Here is a 20,029-nt window from a genome sequence, read left to right as displayed (position 1 = left end):
CCTGTCCAACCTCAGCAACTCTGCGATTCTGTGGTTTTGTGATTCTGTGATTTAAAACACCCGTGTTTTTATTTGCACAAACCTGGGCTGCCTTTTTGGTGCAGATCCATGTTTCCCATTGGATCTCTGCCCAGCACCTGCTCACAGCCATGGAAACTGTGCAGGTGGCTTTGCAGGTGACTGTGCAGTGGCTTGGCAGAAGCTTATCTCACAAGGTGCCCAGCAGCTTGCTTTTCCAACCTCCTTTCAGGATGCTCATAAATACAGCACTCACCTTCTCATGAGAGGGTTCTCTACAGGTGGAACGCCTGCTTCCCGTGTTGATCCTGGGGAAATGTTCTTGTCCACACAGACAAGCTCCCGCTATGTACTTGCAGTACTGGTACTTTACAATAAAAAGTCTGTTTACAACTTGTATCCTGCTTCCACCTTTTTCCAAAGGTTTATGTAGTGCATAGTCTTTCTGTTGGTGCTCTGCACAAGGGTGAATCCCGCATCCTTCTCATTCTTCCTTTTTGTCTCTCTCCCTGTTGTGAAAGTCCTTAGTCCAGTGGCCACCAGGGGCAAGTCTCTACTTTTGAGTTATTTGGATTGTATAGTATGAACTGTTGACTCACACATGAATTTTAGCTAGTCTTCATGTCATATTTCTTGCCCCAAACCCTGTGGGACCAAAATCTCTCTTTCTCATAGGAAAAAGGTATAAACCTGACCCACATTGAGTCCCGACCTTCCCGTCTCAACAAAGATGAGTATGAGTTCTTCATTAACTTGGAAGGCAAGAATGTCCCAGCGCTGGACAAGATCATCAAGTCCTTGAGAAATGATATCGGAGCAACAGTCCATGAGCTTTCACGAACAAAGAAGAAGGACACTGGTAAGGACACACTGACAAGGATAACATTGACAAGGAATACTTATGTCACGTACTTAAATGACTTTTTTTTCCTGTAGCAGAGGAGTTCCTCTTGGATCTGTATGGCTGCATTTCCCTCTCTCTGCTTATTTTGCCTATGTTGTAAGCTTTTTCTTTTGGAGATTTTCTCTTAGTGTAAACTGCCACGCTCCATCTTTTGTCATGCTTCTGACTAGGTCTCCTGGGAACTGGTGTTATGGTGTTATGTTGTCATCTGTCTGCTTGGTTGGCAGCACTCACAGTCTCTTAAAGGCAGCCTTGTTGCAGTAGCTTGTTACCCTACCTGCAGAAGTTAACAGGGCTCAAAGGATGATTGCAGTTACAGGCTGTAAATCCCTAAGCAATGGTGCAGGAATTTGTAGGTACATCCATTTTCTGCTCCCAGTCTCTGCCTTATTTTAAAATAGGCAGCTTTTATATACACAGCTTTTGGCAAGTCGTGCAGGGTGGCAACTTTTGGTCTTGATACACACCTGCAATGTGAAGAAATAACAGGGGTGCAGGCGGGACCCATACCACCATGTTTAATGCAGACAGGTTAGCTTATCAAGCCCAATGACATGTCCCCTGAATCTCTGACTACCATCCCACAGCCTTTGGACCACTGAGCACTGAAAGCCACTGCAGGACTTGTACACTTTTAGAGTTTTCCTATGTTCTCTGCCCACACGAGAACTTAGAAGAAGAGAGACAACAAGGGTCTCCATGTGGGATGTGCTATGTCTGTCTAGTTACTGTCTGCCCTGATTCAAAAAACCCATATAAACTTGATCACAATTTAAAAGGGCAAACAGTTGCAGCAAAATCTGTAGCTGCATGCATGGACTTGGCTTGTAGATGGTGGATCAATTCCCCTGAGAAATCCAGGCCCTGATCTTCCTCCTTTTCTCTCCCACCCCATCCCCATAATAAATCTGTGTCTGTTCAGTACCCAGTGGACTCAAGCCTCTAAAGTGCCACTCTGTGGAAAAAAGTCACCTATTGAAGCCTGCCTTTCACCTTCCTAAGGAAGGGTGGCTCTCTGGAGTCCCCAGGCAGGTCACCAAGAGGGTGTCCTGGAGACATTTTACAACACTTGTGCATTGTGTGTCCCAGCTGGGGGGACTGCCCTCCCTTGAACACTTCTCCCAGAGAGCACTCAGGTGAAAAGAAGCTGTATTTTAACTATTAAGTGATATGCAGACCCTGTGAACCCAGTCAGACTTTATCATCTTGTACAGCGAGTCCATTCAGAGTCAGTCCATATAGAGCCAGCACTGGCAGGTGAGCACATTACGATTGCGATAGGGCATCTTAAAAAATAGATGTAAAATTTAAAATTAGAAGACAAGGAGGAAAGTCCTGCAAGGGGTTATGTGGCCTGTCCCCTGGTGAAAGGCAGGACCAGCTAAACCACCATCTGCCCTGAGCAGTGGAGATCTGCCGGGCTGTATGGCTCTGCACTGCGGGGCTGCCCTGCTCTGACCAGTCTCACTTGCTGCCCTGAGAGCTGATGACTTCTCCCCCTGCCTGCCTTGGACACTGGGAACAGAAGATACTCTTCCTCCTTAGACCAGCTTTTTTGGTCTCTAGTGACAGTATCCTGCCCAACCTCAGCCTTCCCTTTTTGGGATGCCCGGTTTTTGGTCTCCTGGCCAGTCTTGTTGCTCTTCCCTGGTGTGTCTCCAGTAGATTAGATAAAACCTAGATGTAACTATGGGCTATAAGGACTCTATTGCTCTGGCGAGCAATTAATTAACCATTTAATAAACCAGTTGTTGCTCATTTGCTGTTTATCCGATGGATCCTTCACACAAAGTCCAGCTGCTTTCCAGATTCCCCTTATTCAGGTAGGAACTGATGGTAAAGAGCAGCGTAACAAAACAAAACGTGACAGTGAAGTGCTGTCACAGTGCCTTCCCCCTTGCCAAATATCTGTGGGACCTCACAAATCACTCTGACACAAACCTCGTGGTGTAGCAGAGACAAGAGCCCAGTCCTGTACAAGGCCTGGTGTGGAGTGAGCGGTGGCATCCTCATGGGGCAGAGGGAGGGATCGCCCTCCTGCGCTCCCCGGGGCTGGCATGCCCCTTTGAACCCCTGGATTTACTTTCTGACTTTGGTTTCGTGGACTGTGGCTGCTGCAGCCCCATCCTTGTGGGACACTTGTACCTCTGGGCTGAGATGAGAGGAGGGGAGGAAAAAGCCCACGGGGCGACCGTCCCCCTGTTCCCCGCTCTCCCTCACACGGGTACGTGTGAGTCCATCACCATCCATCTGCCTCCACGCTTTTTGGGCTTGTGGATGCCCCTCAGTCCTGCTATTGAAACTTGGGAGGGTCTGCCACCCACTTCGGTGGGAGCAGGAATAACTCTCCATTCCTGTAAGAAATCCCAGGGAGGTCGGTTGTAATTCTGCCTTCAGAGGGAAATAAGGAAAGATTTTGTGAGTTGTCCATGCTCCTAATTCTCAGAGATTTGCTGGAGCGGAGGCTGCTTGGTACAGTGGTGGCTGCCCAGCATCCAGTCTGAGACATACTTAAATGCCTCTTCGGATAGCAGATGTGATTTTAATAGGATTTCAGACTTTAAATACTTTAGGGCTGGATCTTCCTCTTCCTTCCTAGGAACAACATGAAAGGACATTAATACCTTCTTGAGATCAGTGCTGGTAATCCTTTTACCGTTTCCTTTGTGTCCTCCCCATGACATTACATTTGAAGATGAAAAAGAAGAAGGCAGATACTCTTTGGAGTCAGTTCTCTCCATTCATGAGATGAAGGGACAAAAGGTTGATTAGGTGATTTATGATCATGTCAGATCAAACAGGTTCTCTTTTGGGGGCTTTTTTATTTCCAGAAGAAAGCTACAGGGCCTAGCTGGGCTTGCCATTACTTCTGTTTTTCTAATTATGATTAAGAAGTTAATAATAAACTTTATTAAATAATAAAGTTGTGTATAAGCATAAGCCAGAGTCAGATAGAGATACAGCTCTAAATATCAGCCAAGAAAGGCTTGTGAGTGAAATTCTGACCTCACAGAAGTCAAAACTCCTGTGGTCAGCTGTAGGATTAGGATTTCACTGCATGCTACTGTGCTGATCAAAGGGTTTTTGAGCTAGATTATCCTGTCAGTGCTGCAGAAAGGGATTTGATCCCCTTCTGTCTGAGAGGGTAACTTGTGTTTGTTTGTTAGTGTCAGAAATAGTATAAAGTGGGAGCAATTTATTGCCAAGGAAAGAGAGAAAGATTGATATTTCTTTTTGCCCTTTCCCTTTTTCTTTTCTTTTCTCCCCCCACCGCCCCAATTTCAACGTCTCTCATGGGTGGTAAGGGTCCAGTCAAACTGAAATCCCCAGAGAGCCGTATTTTGAAAGGTCAAAAAGCCCTGCTTAGGGGATGAACTGTGAGTGGCAAATTCTGGACGGAGGCAGCTCCAAGGGCAGAGTGAGACGGGAGCAGCCCGAGCTGTAGAAGTGTGGTAAGATGCTGTCCTTCATCGGTGATGGCATTAACAAGTAACAGGTCTTGTGGTGCCTTTTAGGTCAGCTTGCCTTTCAGACGTATCCTCCCAGCAAATCTGGTCATAATCCACAGATGCACTTGTGTGAAATTTTATTCTTAAAACAGAACGAGAGCAATATGCCTCCAGGGAGCAAAATCTCAGAAATATGGTTTATAAGGATACTGTCCCACTCTTCTCAGTGGGCAGGTAAGGGCTGGGAAGGTTTTCTCCTGGAGGCAGTCTGGGCTCCCATGGGACCGATGCTTTCACTGCTGCCTACAGATGCTCTCAGCCCTTCCTTGCTAAGGATTCATTTTGCTCATGCTCATGATTTGAGAAGAAAAACCTATTTTGCTCAGTTTCCTGTAGGAAGCACACAGTGCCATTCGCGGGGCACTGCTTTGCAGACGGTCAGAGGAAATTTCTGTATTCTGCCCCTTCTCTGTAGTTCAGTGTTAAACACGTTGTGTATGTGCTTTATTGGGCAAGGGATAAATGAATGGCTTTTTCTTTTTCTTTTTTTTTTTTTTTCTGGTCACTTTAACTGCTTTTAGAGTCTTTTCTCAATTAAATGCAAAATGTAATTTTGGTTTCCCTTTGACACCCCCAAATAGTTACAAATACCAGGTTTGGCTCAACAGCGTAGTTTTACCTGAGGGCAGGCCAGCAAAATGCTCTAAATCCAAAGGTAGTTTTAAAGCTTCAGATGAGATGGGCTAGCAGTCACTGGGCCAAGAACCCTTTGTAGAGATGGAAAGATTTGTTGTGAAAACACAGTGCATCTCTTCATGGCTCTTTTTGGAAACAAGCAGCGTATCTGCAGTCCACTTGGAGCCCATGAATAAAAAGAATTAAATATTATTCTGTTGCAGCATTAGGGAAATGCAGACAATTTATTGCATTTCTGAGACAGGCTGGGAGCTGAGGTTCTGTAGGGGCCTTGTTTGCTAAACCCTGAGGCTGGCCAAAGCATTCGGGACTGCTTAAAAAAGGGCTAAACCTGGGCCTTGAACTGCTATAAATTGCATAGACCTGTCTTTGACCCTGCTCACAATGGTCCGAATGGAGGAGTTCTGCAGAAGTCCTCGCTGCCCCTGCTTCGCTGCCGCTCACATAAATGGCTTATTAGCATTCTGCTAAGCGTTTGACCCCACGGTAATTTGGTCACCACTTGGGTGTCCAGCGCGATCCCATAAATGCTGCTGTTTCACTTACAGACAAATCAATATTTATTACCGATCGGCCCACGGTTGCTCCTCAGACCTTCACAGAGGCCCAGTGTTGCACCAGCTTGCCCTGGCAATTCATTAACGGCCGGGCAGACAGACAGCGAGTCTGGCGAAGGGGCTGGAGGAGGACGTCGCAAACAAAATATGGGAAAGATTCAGCCAGGGGGTAATTGGATTTTCCCTTTTAAATAGTTGCTGGGAGGGCTGGGGACAGCCTCCTGGCACACCACAGCTAGGCAGAAGACCCAGGAGGCATTTTGCACCCTGGTCCCCCATGTGAGGGCTCGACGGACTTGGTGCGGTGCCTGCCCTGGGGCTGCGCTCAGAACCTTCCATTCTTGTTTCCACGAGAGCTGAGAAGGCTCAGGACTTTCCAGGACCCGACTTAACATCAGCTATGCTGGTGCAAATAGCACTAAGCAGCCTCAGGATTTCCCTTTCACGGCCTGCTCCTTCCATCCAGCTCTGCGAGCTCAGAGCTGCTCTCTCTAAGCCACTGCCGGTTTCTGGGGGGACCTGGGAGGAGGGCAGAGATCTGCTGAAAATAGGTCAGGCACCTAGAGGGGCTGCAGGCCTGGAAGATAAGGTGCTGCTCTTGTGTAGGGCAAAACCGAGCCACCCTTTTCCATGCCCAGGACTGACACCGCATCAACCTGGGAATCAGCCTGTGCCAGAGTTTTTCACGAGCTCTGTGCCAAAGACTCTGGGGATCTTGAGAATAAAATGTATTTAATGGAAGTAAGTCACTATTATATATCCATTTTACCCCTTCTCGAAGTTGCAACAATTCAAACCCTGCCCACCTAGACCTCTCTTATTCAGGGCAGGAAAACCCCACAGACATCACTGCTGAAATCCACCGCAGACTTTAGCCCCCACCAATTTGGCTGCACAGCCCGGACCCTTCAGATCACAGCATGTCCGTGAGAATAGCGGTTATTCACTCTAACACTGACAAATCCTTGGCTGTGGGGCTGCCAGAGAGCTTTTTTTTTCCCCAGTGCTTAATCCAAAAAGCATTTATCAGTGGGCCTCACCCCAAGCTGAGAGTGGGGAGTCTGAAGCACAAAAGAGTGAAGCGATTCCCCCCCATCACACGAAGGTGGTACCCGGTTGCCCGTCTAGAAAATAGGGATGGGAGTGCTGGGTGTGCTCACCCTTCACGTGGTGTGAGTGAAGAGTGACTCCTCTTTAGGACTCAAACACACTTTTTTTCTACTCACCCCCTCTGACCAGTTTTACTCAAGGGGTTGGAGGTGCAGGAAGGTTACTAACAGCGAAGTGAGAGTATTTCTGGAGAAACTGGAGAACTAGCGGTACACCCAGCAAAGAAAGTCATTTGGGGAAGATCTTCCCGGGACTGCTTCTGCCATCTAGTGACTTGTTCAGGTCAAAGCAGAAGGCTGCGCAGCTCGGAAAGGGGGGGGGAACCAAAAGCCACTGTAGCAGCCCGGGCCCCCCCCCCGGCTGGCAGCCACCCTCTGCCAGTGCCCTGTGGGATGTTAGGCTCAGCGGAAAGCAAGGCTGAATAGTCCTGGAGACAGAGGAATCCTCTTATCCCATACGTGGTCCGTCAGGTCTGGGGTGAAGCCCATCAGCAAGGCACTGCAGGGAGCTCAGGCAGCAGCTGCGGGATCAGGTTCATTTGGCACAAACCCCAAAATCGGACGGGGAGGTATGGCTGGGTGACAGTGCTCCCGGCTGAGCAGGGAGCCACACAGGGCAATGAGCTGTTTTCCAAGCACCGACTGAGCAAGTGGCACCCATTTGTGCAAGAAAGTCACTAAATGAACCGCAAACATTTTATTGATAGAGAGATATTTATTGATAGAGAGTCTGCTGAGAGCCCCTGGGCTCGGACCAGCAGACCTTTGGGTGATATTAGCCTTGAAGTCTGTGTTGCTGACTTGTACTCAGTGTGCGGAGCATATGGGACGTGACTGCATGGCCTGAGCATGGGGTACATCCTTAGGTGGAGGTCTTGTGCTTTTTCCTTAGAAAAAGTATAGCAGAACTGGAACTGGTGCAGAGAGAAGTGCTCAAAGATAGCCCACGGTTTCTGTGCCTGAAATACCCAGGCAAAGTCTTAGTGAGGAAGATAGATGGTAGGTGGAGGATCTGACAGGGAGCTATAAAATCCTAGGTAGCCCGGAGAAGGTGGATAACAAGAAGTGATGTTTGTATGCAGGAACCACTTAACATCAAATGAAATAATCCAATTTAAAGCAAAAGGGAGTAATTTTTCATGTCACATGTAAAGAAATGATAGAGCTCGGTGCCGCGCAGTTTCCTGCAGACAGATGTGTACATGGCCTCAAAGAGCAGTTAGTTGTATTTGTGAGACGTTCATCACAGGCTATTAAATTCAGGCATGGCTGTAGCCTCTGACTCAGGCAGAAGGGAAGGGAAAAAAGAAAAGAGGCAGGCAGCTACGGTCAAAGGGCCAAAAATGTAAGAATGGGACAGCAGAAGGGAAACCCAAGCAAGCTGAACCCAGCAGCACTGGCGGCTCCCAAGATGTGCCCAGCTGCCAGCGGTACCCGGTGGTGTTACCTACTGAGGCGCTTCCCGAAGCGATGACGGGGAAAGGGCCCACGGTCCCTCCATCGAGATTCCCTGTCTCATTGCAGAGGGCTGGGGTGGCCAGGCCCGGCGGTGACTGACGAGGGGGTCTCCGGCTTGGTATGCAACTGGATCCCACTGGAGCAGATGGAAAAGGGGGCTGCAGCCTGGTACAGCCACCGCATGTGTGTGCCAGGACTCTTGCTGTTGAGGGGGCACGTGCCAGGGCACTGCTTGGATCACGCGGTGAATATACTTGTGGCTCCAGGAAGGAGGTCTGACCTGGGATGACTCCTCCATGTACCTCACGAGCTGCAAAGAGCCTCTCCTCGTAGCGCAATTGCCATGAAGACCCTTGCCTTCTGCTTTCCCCGGTCTGAACACGTCGCATCTGGAAAGCCTTGTGGTTCTTCCTTGCCCTCCACCTTATGTCCTTCTGTAAAGAGAGGGCTGTGTGGGCATTACATGCTGTGTAATCAGTGTGGTCCCATTCCATATCCTGGCCGCGCCGCAGCCAGTGTGTATAGTATGTGAGTTACAAGGCCCAGGATGTTAATTAAATGAATGCATTATTGTATAATGACTGCAGTCATACAGTGCTAGTCTGAGGTATTAGGCAGCCATTTATCATTTTATTTCTGCATCCTAGCTTATGTGAGGCCACCAAGTAGGTCTTAGAAAGAGATTTTCAGAGAGTCAAATAATCCTGTATCCTTCTTGTTGTGGGACTTCTTGCTGTTCCTTTGAAATGGCTGATTCTAGCCACTGTGAAAGGAAGGATGCTCTGGAAAAATTCCTGTGTTTTGGTAAGCCAAGAGACCAGAATAATAAACAGAAAATCATAAACATTGCAAGCCAGCTCTGCACCAAGGGCTAGACATTCCTGATGCTCTGTATTCTTCCAACAGTGCAAACCAGCCACAATTCATGCCAACAGGCAGGGTTTGCTCTTGCCTCCTGTTACAGGGAAAGGCCATTGCTGCCCAAAGAATTTAGCCCCTTGCATATGTTTCTTTGTATTTATGATGAAAAGATGGAAAGACCAGAAGAAGGCCCCAAACCAAGTCATGAAGAAGCACACCAGTCTCTATTTCTTTTCTGTTTTGCAGTGCCGTGGTTCCCAAGAAGTATCCAGGAGCTGGACAGGTTTGCCAATCAGATCCTAAGCTATGGAGCAGAACTGGATGCTGATCATCCTGTAAGAAAGAAAGCTTTATTTTTTTTAACATGTTTCTAGTTATCGGGACAGATGTTTCTCTGGTTTACATTTGCTCTGCTTTAAGACAGATCTGGTAGACTAAGTCTCACATGGTATAGGACAAGAAGGGTACCCCATTTCTAGGGTTAGAATCAGCCCAATCCCTGCTTGTGAAGTAAATCAGACCAAAGGTTGCTTTAATTTGAGCAAATACCAGGAGACCTTAAAAGTCACAGCGGTCATCAGAGCACAAGGCCACCACAAGGACACCTCCAGTTTTCCCAGGTGGCTCTGATATGGTGACTTCAGACTCATTTTGTGAATCACTAGCAACAAAGACTTCAGAAGCAACATATCATAGCCCAGAGAGAGGAAGACTGTTTTTTTCATCCTTGATTACATACACACGATTGAGCTTAGTGTCTCGTTACGTGGTTGTTAAATCTGACATGACTCTTGTATGGCAAGACACAACAAAAGAAAAGGTCCTTGTTTCAAAAAGTTTGTGGTTTAAATGGTAGGGTCAGAAAGTTTTTTTCATTGGCTTAGCTAATAAAAAAATTTATTCTGCGGTTTTTCAGCTCTTCCAGATACAAGAATACTTTATGCCTCTATTCCCTCTCCAAGCAAACAACAACTTATTTTCATTTGTCAAAACACACTGAGTTCCATGCAGTGCAACAGAAATTGCTGCTATTAGTTTAATTGAGATAGGGTGATTATAAATAAATTACATGCAGCGCAACAAAAATTGCTGCTATTAGTTTAATTGAGATGGGGTGATTAGTCATTCACTACCTATTGCTTAATTCGAGATGTGTTATGTATCATGTACAATGATTCATGATGTTCAACGTGGTCATATGAAAGGCAGAATGAAAGGAGATACACTGAGTCAATGGCCCCCTTGTGTGTCATGCGGGAATAGACCAAGATTGTATTTGAAAAAAGAAACCAAAAAAAAAAAGATATTAAAAGGAATGAAGCATCTCTGCTCCAGTTCCTAGAATTAGTTAGTGAGCAGTTTATGCTTTAAAAAGGAAACCCAGCTGCTGGCGTAAGTAGGTGTGACAGTACATAGAGTGCAGAAAAAGAAATTAAAGGACACTGTGGTTTTAGAGTTAAGTTATACGGTATTTAATCACAAATACCTCTAGGCCAGGTTAATTTTGGGCAGAGCATTTTTCAGACCATTGGCTGCCTCTTTTTGACTCACACTTCTAGATCTCCACTCAACTTCAGCCGTCTCCTGTACTTGGTTGTGTTTTGTGGCCCCTCAGTCCAGTTGTGTTGTGCACCACTAAAAGAGATGCATTGGTGAACTGCTGCAGTGCCCAGTGAGTTGTTACTATTTGCCCTGCAGAAGTGTGTCCTAGCTTGGAAGGACGTTTCTTCACTTTAGGTGGTGAAGACACTCCTAGCCCCGAGGAACTTTCAGTCTAAATAGCAGACACACTGGGATAGGAGAGTGGTTATCCTAGACGAAGATTTAGAGATTAGATTGCTTATCCCTGGTTTTATTGGCAATTAGCTGCAAAGGTCAAGCTCCCAACCACAAAGTCTATTAGACATTCTCTGTAGTAATTAAATCCCTTCAAATGGTTGAATTTGCAGTGCAAATAGGGCTTTTTGGCCTGCTAAGTGCCTACTGTTCTTCTAACAGTTTGAAAATGGGCACCTTTAAGCATGGTTGATGCCGAAAATCCACCTAAAATGTCTGACTGAGTTGATGAGTGTGTTTCTAGTGTGTTTTAACTCTGCTCCTCTAGATCAGCCCAGCGGTGCCAGGAACTTCAACAAGGTTCATGAGAAACCAGAAGGACATGGTTATCCGAGTGCCGTTAATTCAGTGTGGTGCTCTTCCAGGAAGGAGCACCTTGTCGGCGCTGTAAAGGAGCCAGCTGCCCTTTTTTATAGCAAGTGAAAATGAGAAAATGAAAGGACTTGGGGGGCGAGAGGTGCTGGGAGATTGGGCAGACGGGGAAGGAGCGGTGGGTGCCCCGTGTGAGCGGAGCTGGGCAGGACGAAGTCGGCTTGTCGGACCGTACCAGCCGTGCCGGAGGGTGCTCCGTGAGAGGAAGGCTGTTCGCCATCTGCATTTATACTTGGACTTACCATCGCTGGTTCTCTTTAGGGGTTCAAAGATCCTGTGTACCGGGCCCGGAGGAAAGAGTTTGCGGATATCGCCTACAACTACAGACAGTGAGTGCTCAGCGCGTGGGCGGAAAACAAGCCCACATCTCCTGCCCTCTCCTAGGGCTCTCACCCTGCTGGCAATCCCTATTTTTCCACAAGCATCTTCCTGCTTTTGGCTTTTCTCTGCCATGTGTTTAAATCTTCCTGTTCATGCATTTATCCCGAAATCGCTGTAAAACAAAAGTAAATTGTTCCAGGCACACGTTCAGAAGAGAACGTTGCCTCCTTTCTTTCCCCACAACACCCCTCTTCCCCGGCTTTGTTGTCTAATTGAGCAGCAGACTCCGTTGCTACTACAAAGACCTGAGCATTGAATAAAGCCGCTTCTGGTATTCTCCCCATTAAACCAGGGTTGGGGGAGGAGTGCCTATCATTTACATTAAAGCAGGAGCTGCATAGACTATTAAAATAATGAATAACTTATGGTTCTGATGCTAATCCAGCGCCTGATACTCTACTTTTATCATGTCTGACCCAGCTGCAATCAGCAATTTGGGCTCTCATTTCCCAAGAAAAATAAATGAATAGAGATGATAAATTCAGTTAGAACAGGCTTGCTTGATTGCTTTCAGTGATCAGATCTGGAGGAGATAAAATTCTGTTCCCAGAGCCACTCACACATTTATATCAGTACTACTGGGCCTGATTCTTGCTGAGACTGGTAAAAATTGTGATTGCAAAGGATAAAGTAACATATGTTGTACATTTACGGCTCCACTTTGCACGGGACTGCGATGAAAAGATAGTCCCTGAGCCAAAGAGCTAGTAATCTAATCACAAAATGGGAGACAAAATTGGACTCACTGATGGAAGGTGAAAAAAGTCAGGTGAAAAAAGTCAGGAGCCCAGTTTGTAGCTAGGAAATTTGGATAAGACTTTGTGGCCAGATGTGGATGGATCTAATGCCCATTTGTAGGTATCTCACAGAAGATTTACCTTTCCTGCCTAATGGATGACAAATTTTGCTCTCTAGTTTGCAGGCTTTCACCAAATCCTACATAGAAATAAACCAAAAGACATGTTAACCACCTCGTCCCCTCAAGATTCAAACTGAAACCATCTTAGGAAGATGAAACCATTATATTCCAAGATGTAACTAATTAATATTTAGTCTGTTATCCAGATCCTCAGTCGCATTGGAAACAGAGCCTATACAGCTTTGGACCTATGTCCCAAAAGCACCTTTTGTGTGACGTTCTCGGACGTTCCAGTTAGGTCTTTCAGTAACAGAGCAGCAAGTAGGGTGTGAAAGCCCACGTCTGGGCTACCCAGCTACAAAGGTGGGGTGGGTCTGTGGTTGCTTGTCTTGTACTCTTCTTCCCACCATCAATTTCATCCTCTTCTGTGTCCTTTCTTTTGCATTTATTTTTTCCTCTTTCCTCCTGCTGTTTGCTTCTCTACTCCGCCTTTGCTCTTTTGCCTTCTCTCCCGATACATTTACCCATTGTTTTTGTTGAATGCTTAATTTCCCTGAGTTCTCTCTTTTTTTTTTTTTTGCCTCTTCCCTCTGCCTTCCTTTGCTTCTGGCCCTGTTCATCCCTGAAATTTTTTAAATGAAATTTGAAAGGTTTTTAAGCCATAGCTTCCCCCTGTAGCCCTGGAAGGTGGCTGAGGATTACTTAGGAGTGCTATAGGAACAAAAATCCCCCAGCAATCCTCATAATTCGACATGATGTTTAAAGCTCCACAGATCAAGGAGGGCTGATGCAGAGAGACAGAGAATGATGACGCTCCAGAGGAGCTGCCCTGAGGCTCAAGGAAAAAAAAAAGGAGTGGGAGATGGTGGGGTGTCATCAAGAGTTTAACAATGGGTCTCTGGGGCCTGGAAAGCTCCAGCATTATTCCAGCAGTGATGTTAACCCTGTTAAGTTACTTAAAACCCTTTGATTTTTCAAAGCTGCTGGATTCACCTATGGCCCTATCATTATTGCTAAGGAATTGACTATTCACAGGAGGCCAAACTACATTGCTTGTGATTGTCTAATTCCTGCTAACTTCAACATGAGCTAAGCACATGGAGGCCTGAGGGTGGGATTTGACTCAAAATTACTCATTACAATTATAAAAAGTCAAACTGGCTGGAGTCTGCATCTGTTACAGCATAAAGCACAGATCAGAATTTCTCTGCCCTTCCAAGAAACAGAGTTTTCTGGAGCTGACGGTTTCCCTGTTGTAACCAAAACAATTAATGTAAAGTGTATTAGAGCAAGAAATATAACAGCTGCTCTGTATCTAGAAATGCAAATAAATTGAAGCCAACACCCAGCAAATATTTTTAGAAGAACATCTTGATAAGACAAATAAGCACTCATTTACTTTTACCACAATAATGCAAGGAGTTGTCTAAAGGTCAGTACTTCAGCTGAGGTCAGTAGAGTCCTTCCTAGCCTGTGTCCAGGGGCAAGCGAGGCTCCTTTTGCACCTGCGTGTCAAACCAGAGACATCTCCTCTCCTGCCCCAGCAGCTCCTGGCCAGCCCTTGTAAAGCTCCTGAGTACGATGCTGGTGGCATAGGATATCTTCTCTGTCACTCCTACAATGGGTATCCATTTTCTTTCCAGTGGCCAACCTATTCCTCGAGTCACCTACACGGAAGAAGAAAAGAAAACATGGGGCACTGTCTTCAGGGAGCTGAAGAGTCTCTATCCAACTCACGCTTGTTATGAACACAACCACGTGTTCCCACTGCTGGAGAAGTATTGTGGCTACCGGGAGGACAACATTCCCCAGCTTGAAGATATCTCAAAATTCTTGCAGAGTAAGTTTGAAGCAGATAAAAGAACCGAATCAAACAAAAGGCCTCAGCTGTCAGTGGGGGTGGTGCTACCAGAGATGGAAAAGCAGTCCCTGCTTTATCACAAGCTCCCCATGGTGCTCGGGCACACCACTTAGCCTGTGTCCCAGGTCCCTCTCTAAAACTTCTGGGGTTACAATGGTACGGATGCTCAGATACTGTGGTGGTGGTATACATGGGTAGAAAATTCCCTGCTCTTTCACAGTTAAACTCTGTTTAACGTAAGGACAGCAAAGAAAACAATTAACAAACTTTTTCCACTGTGAGGAGTCAGAATAAGGATAAATCAAACACACTAGCTGTTTTTAAGATGCCATTTTTTTGTCCCTTCAGCCTGCACTGGCTTTCGCCTGCGTCCCGTTGCAGGCTTGCTCTCCTCTCGGGATTTCTTGGCTGGGCTGGCGTTCCGAGTATTCCACTCTACGCAGTATATTCGCCATGCATCCAAACCCATGTACACACCAGAGCCGTAAGTACTTTGGCACAGAAAGTGTGTAAAGTTGCAGCAGATGAACGGCAGAGTCAGCCCAACTAGTAATAACTATGGGGGACTCTGGAGTACCCCCGGGAACAGAGCTGATGGAAACCAGCCAGGCGACTGTTCTCTTCTGAAAACATTTTCAGAAGATTTCTAGTCTTTTAACAAGCTGCATCCTCTTCTGCAAGTTCTTATGGGACCGATGAGACAGTTTTGCTACTGAAGGCATGCTTGTGTGGTGGCTGGGATGCCTACAAAGTGTACAAAGGCATTTAGCTTAGCTATTAGCACCCAAACAGTGGTGTGAAATCCAGTGCAGGAATGACTCAACATGTTGCAAGCGAGCTTCTGACAGCAAGTCAGAGGAAGCCAAGATCATTGATCCCTTCTCTTTTTCAGTTTTATGCTGTAGTGTTTCTCTCTGTCCCTGTCCATCATCCTTTTCCACTTGCTGTTCTCAAAACAGTTTTCTTCATCTGCTTCATATTGTTGCAATTTTTCCTGCCCTCCCTTACCATTTCTTTGCTTCCTACTTCTTCCCGCAACCTCCTTTCCCCCTCCATTTTTCTATCCCTCATTTTTTCTGATTTTCCTCCCTGCTTCTGCTCACCCCATTCTCATCCTGCACAAAGCCAGGCTGAAATGTCTTCCCCAGACCTGGCCCTCCTGGGAGCATCTTATTCGTCTCCCCTTTCCATCTCACCAAATCACTTCTCTGTCTTTGAAAAATCTAGCAGTCCCTAGGTGAGTTCTTCCCCAGACATGCTTGTCCAGCTGCCAACTTCAACTTGTGATGAAAATAGTCCTGCCAGAGGAAGGGTGAGCTTCCATCTCTCAGTGGGAGGCTGTGGGCCTGAAAAGGGACTGGAGTTGAGCTCTTGAGGTACATGTTGACACCATGGTGAATTGTCTTAGTAGCCTGAGCTTCATCTAAAGAGGTTTCTTGTCCTTGAGACTGAAAAGTCCATGTTCTCTTTGGTGGGGTGATTTCTTTCTGGGCTTTCCCGAGCTGGGCGGGCAGTTGAATGGATAGTTTTCTTCCATAAGAAAAAACAAATAATGTATTATCCTTCCTCTGAGGAATGTATGATCATAAAAGCAATGAAAACCTTGGAGCGTGCAAGCGTTTCCATCACAAGAATAATTTTAGAGCAAAAGGTTTTCCCGTGAGTCTTGAGCATTATTTGCTGGTAGGAGCAAATGCACTGCGCTCTTGGCTATGCGCTGACTCTAGGGCATTCATCCAGCATTGCTGGACTTTTCCTAAATTAAAGTTATTCAGATCTCATGTTTTCCTGCAGTGATATTTGCCATGAGCTGCTAGGACATGTGCCTCTTTTTGCTGATCCCAGTTTTGCTCAGTTTTCCCAGGTAAGTTACTCAGTGGTTATACTATTTACATAATTGAACACACCAGAGACTAGGTAATTCAGAGGATCAACCAAGAGCTCTGAGGGGTGGGGTAGATTCACCTTTAAGCATACTGTTTAAGAGTGGCTGAAGCTGATTCATTTATTGCTTGAAATCTTGACACAAATCACTTAGGTGAACTCATACACTCAAACTCCAAACGTCTGTCTTGTGCGAGTTGTTTTTTTACAGGCAAACCCTTTGCGAAGCCATCATCTAAAAATCTTTTTGTAGATGTTGATCCTTCCGAGCAAAGTTAAATGGCTCATGAGTCAGATGAATTATTGCCCCACCATGCAGTCCAAATGTTAGGGAAAGTGGAGATTTTTTTTTCTTTTCTATTGAAGCCACAGAGGAGGCTGAGTAAAGTGAGGAACTGTCCCAGCTGCAAGCATGGGAGAAGGCTGGAGAGGAGCTTTCTCTCTGGTAGTGTTAATGTCTCTGGAAAAGAAGCCAAACCTCGGTGAAGGAGTAAACTTTTGGCTGCATCTTACCAGAAAAAATGAAAAGACACAAAGAGAGAAAGTCATAAAGACAGAAAGAAGGAAGGAAGGAAGGAAGGAAGGAAAGAAGGAAGGAAGGAAAGCAAGGAAGAAGGAAAAAAGAAAAAATAGAGACATTAAGAGAAAGAAAAAGAGAGAGACAAAGAAAGAAGGAAGGAGGACAGAAGGGTGGAAGGATGGAAGGACAAAGGAAGGAAGGAAGGCAAAATGGACTTAATGTAACATCCTGCTCAAAAGATGAAAGTCAACTTGCTGTAGTTAGTAAGCACTCAGTACTGCCCTCAGGCTCTGCCCTTTCCCAGAACTGGGGTTTCCTTCAAGATAAGCCCCACTGCACCTTGGCTTATTCGGATTTGACATGGTGATGGCTGCTCCCATGCTCTTGGGGTGTGTGTGTGGGGTGCTCTGATTTTTGCACTGTGCAGTCCTCATTGGAGCAAACTGAGAAAGGAACCTGCTTTTATACGGTCTTTTGTGGCTGTCTTCTGAATCCAGCTATTGCATGCCTCCCACGAAAGTCTCCATTAGCTCCCAAGGTATGAATAAGCTCTTTCAGATCGTGCCCTGTCATTCAGAAAAAATAACTCATTCAAAGCTCCAGGAAAACTCCTGTATTCAGGGCCCATCAAAACAAAGAGAAATATTTAAGGTGTGTGGGTGTGATTGATTTACCTCCTTTTGACCGTATCATTCTTCCAGATGCACATTGTAGACTTGATCAAAAGCCTGTCAAAGCAAGAGGAAAATTTTATCTGAACTCAATGGGCTTTGTACAAGGCACAAAGGATCATGCCTTGTAAATGACATTTGGACGAGACCCTTTGTTCATTTCTGGAAAGATTTCTGGTTTAAAATTGATGTTGCACGATAGGAACATGTTCTGTAAACATTTGTGTGTGGTAGTAAGCGATGGTAACATTTAAAATGTGAGAAATTACATAAGACGAGACAGGAAGAATGTTTGCAATAAACAGCTTGAAGAATAATGGTTTATTGTTACAGGAAATTGGACTGGCATCTCTGGGAGCTCCGGATGATTTCATCGAGAAACTCGCTACGGTAATTTAATAAATGAGGGCTCAATTTTCCAAAGCACCCTGTGTTGTCTTGATTCTGCTGCCACTGAAGTCACTGATAGAACTCCCATAGAGTTGAATGGGAACAGAGTGAAGTCCATGATTGGAAAACCCCACCCTGAAACAGTTGCATTAAAGGAAAATAGCTTTGGCACCTCTTATTCAAAGTGACAGTTGTGATTAAACACAGAAGCCCCGACGAGATTTCCTGCAGCACAAACATATTGGGCAAGAAGAGATTACATGTTACTACATCCCCACAGGGAATTTCAGGAGGCAGCTTCAGTAGCTGTTCTACCTGCAAGTGTCTCTTCTCTTCCACCCTGCCAGGCAGATAATGTCCTCTGCACTCAGCGTGGCTCACCTGAATCCTACGCTGAGACTACCGAGACCCTGAGTTGCAAACTTGGAATCAAAACAAGGGTATGCCTATGAGATTAGTGTCCCCAGCACCAGCTCACCTGGGCAAAGCCTTGCACCATCTTTGCTGCTTCTGTCAGATGAGGTAGTAATTCTGAGCCAGAGCAGGTATCCCTTCAAAATGAAGACCAAGAAGTCCAGCTGGGCCACACACCACCTTCCTTCAGTATTGCACTAACAGCCCATTCCCTCTCTTGCTGCTGCAGCTGGACGCCCTCGGTGTGAAACAGGACACAAACTTGTATCAGCTAAGGTTCACACTTCAACCGGGTTGGCCACCCAAAATGAAATTTTATTGCTATAGTTTCATTGTCTCTGCTCTGCTGACAAATGTAAGCACAGTGAAACACAACTGTGTTTGTCAGGCACATTGAGTGTAGCACAGTGCCCCTTCCAGGAGAAGAATTCCAGTCTGTGGGGACGTTTATTGTATTCATATAGTTGGTATTTGACACGTGGAAACATTTTAAATAGAAATGCAAATTCCAAATGTGTTCAAATCAGTGATGTGCACCTACTCTTTTTGATCAAGGAATCATAAGTTTCTGTCGAATTTTCTTGCTAGGTTTATTGGTTTACGGTGGAGTTTGGACTATGTAAGGAAGGCGATTCACTCAAGGCATACGGTGCAGGGCTGCTGTCTTCATTCGGGGAACTGCAGGTGTGTTCTGTAAAACTATTTCAAAGATGTTTATAATAGCTCAAATTTCTGCATGTCGTCAGATCCTTATTATGCTTCATACTTTGTGCACAGAAGTAGCACGAAGTGCCATACTTCACTGGAGAGCTCTAATAAACGTGTCAGTGTACACACACACAGGGGACTCATACCTGCTTCTTTGCTCGTGACGTTGTCATTGTATTCCACAGGAGCAACTCCTTCCTGTCTGAGTGACATTCAGCAGCTCTGTATTTCTTTCACAGCAAATTCAAGCACTTTTAAACTGAAATAAATGTCTTGCCTTTTTGCTTATAGTATTGTTTATCAAGTGAGCCTGAGATTCAGCCTCTTGTCTTGGAGAAGACTGCTGTGCAGAAGTACCCTGTTACTGAGTTCCAGCCTGTCTACTATGTTGCTGAAAGTTTTAAAGATGCAAAAGAAAAGCTAAGGTAATCCACTCAGTCCACAGAAGACCCAATTTCTTGTCCGTTGCCAATACAGTGGATCCTGTTGCCATAACAGGTCTTGGGTTGACAGTAATATTTTGAGAGGCATTAGAAAAAGTTGTGCAATGTTTAGAGAGACTAAGCAGTTGTTACACTCAAAATCTTGTTATGGGCAATAAGGGGAACATACCTTATGCATGAAGCCAGGAATTTGTGGTTAGTCTGGTTAAGAGTTTCATCTGTATAACCAAAATGCAACAAAAAATTATTATTAGTCCAGTTGCAGTGATACTAACACTTAGGGTCAAAGCTAGTTAACTAATGCAAAACCAAGTCTCTAACAATACTATAGTTAAAAGTTCCTTTTCCTCTGAAGTTATGCTTACCCTTGCACTTTCTTTTGTGTCTTAAGTCAACAGTTTCGGTCTGTTGGGGGGGTGGTGCGAAGTTGTCAAGTAATCAGCATCTTGAAGTCTTCAGAGCAGGGCTGTGATGTTAATGAAAGGAGTTTCTTCCTCTCGTTTGTGAGGAGGTGGATGGTGTCGGTGCTTCCTTTCTTCCTGCTCAGCCCAAGGTTTCCTCAGGGCCATTTTGATGTTTTCTGACATGCTTTACATCTTGCTCTTTCTACATTAGTCTGCAAATCTGTGTTGATTCTG

At 45.6% G+C, this 20,029-nt stretch overlaps 1 protein-coding gene across 1 annotated transcript in view; it reads left to right on the top strand.

Annotated features, from left to right (window-relative positions):
* PAH (phenylalanine hydroxylase) overlaps positions 1-20,029 on the top strand; it is a 37,837-nt gene that overhangs the window by 14,497 nt on the left and 3,311 nt on the right. Inside the window, exons 3-11 of the mRNA XM_010566306.1 lie at positions 694-877; positions 9,299-9,387; positions 11,522-11,589; positions 14,144-14,340; positions 14,710-14,845; positions 16,156-16,225; positions 17,770-17,826; positions 18,829-18,924; positions 19,240-19,373. Coding sequence (XP_010564608.1) covers positions 694-877; positions 9,299-9,387; positions 11,522-11,589; positions 14,144-14,340; positions 14,710-14,845; positions 16,156-16,225; positions 17,770-17,826; positions 18,829-18,924; positions 19,240-19,373 — 1,031 coding nt within the window. The remainder of the gene's footprint in view (positions 1-693; positions 878-9,298; positions 9,388-11,521; positions 11,590-14,143; positions 14,341-14,709; positions 14,846-16,155; positions 16,226-17,769; positions 17,827-18,828; positions 18,925-19,239; positions 19,374-20,029) is intronic.

Source organism: Haliaeetus leucocephalus, unplaced genomic scaffold, assembly GCF_000737465.1.
Source record: "Haliaeetus leucocephalus isolate CR32 unplaced genomic scaffold, Haliaeetus_leucocephalus-4.0 Scaffold206, whole genome shotgun sequence".
Classification (NCBI taxonomy): domain Eukaryota; kingdom Metazoa; phylum Chordata; class Aves; order Accipitriformes; family Accipitridae; genus Haliaeetus; species Haliaeetus leucocephalus.
The sequence above is the reverse complement of the archived record's forward strand: the minus strand, read 5'-3'. Positions and strand labels throughout refer to the sequence as shown.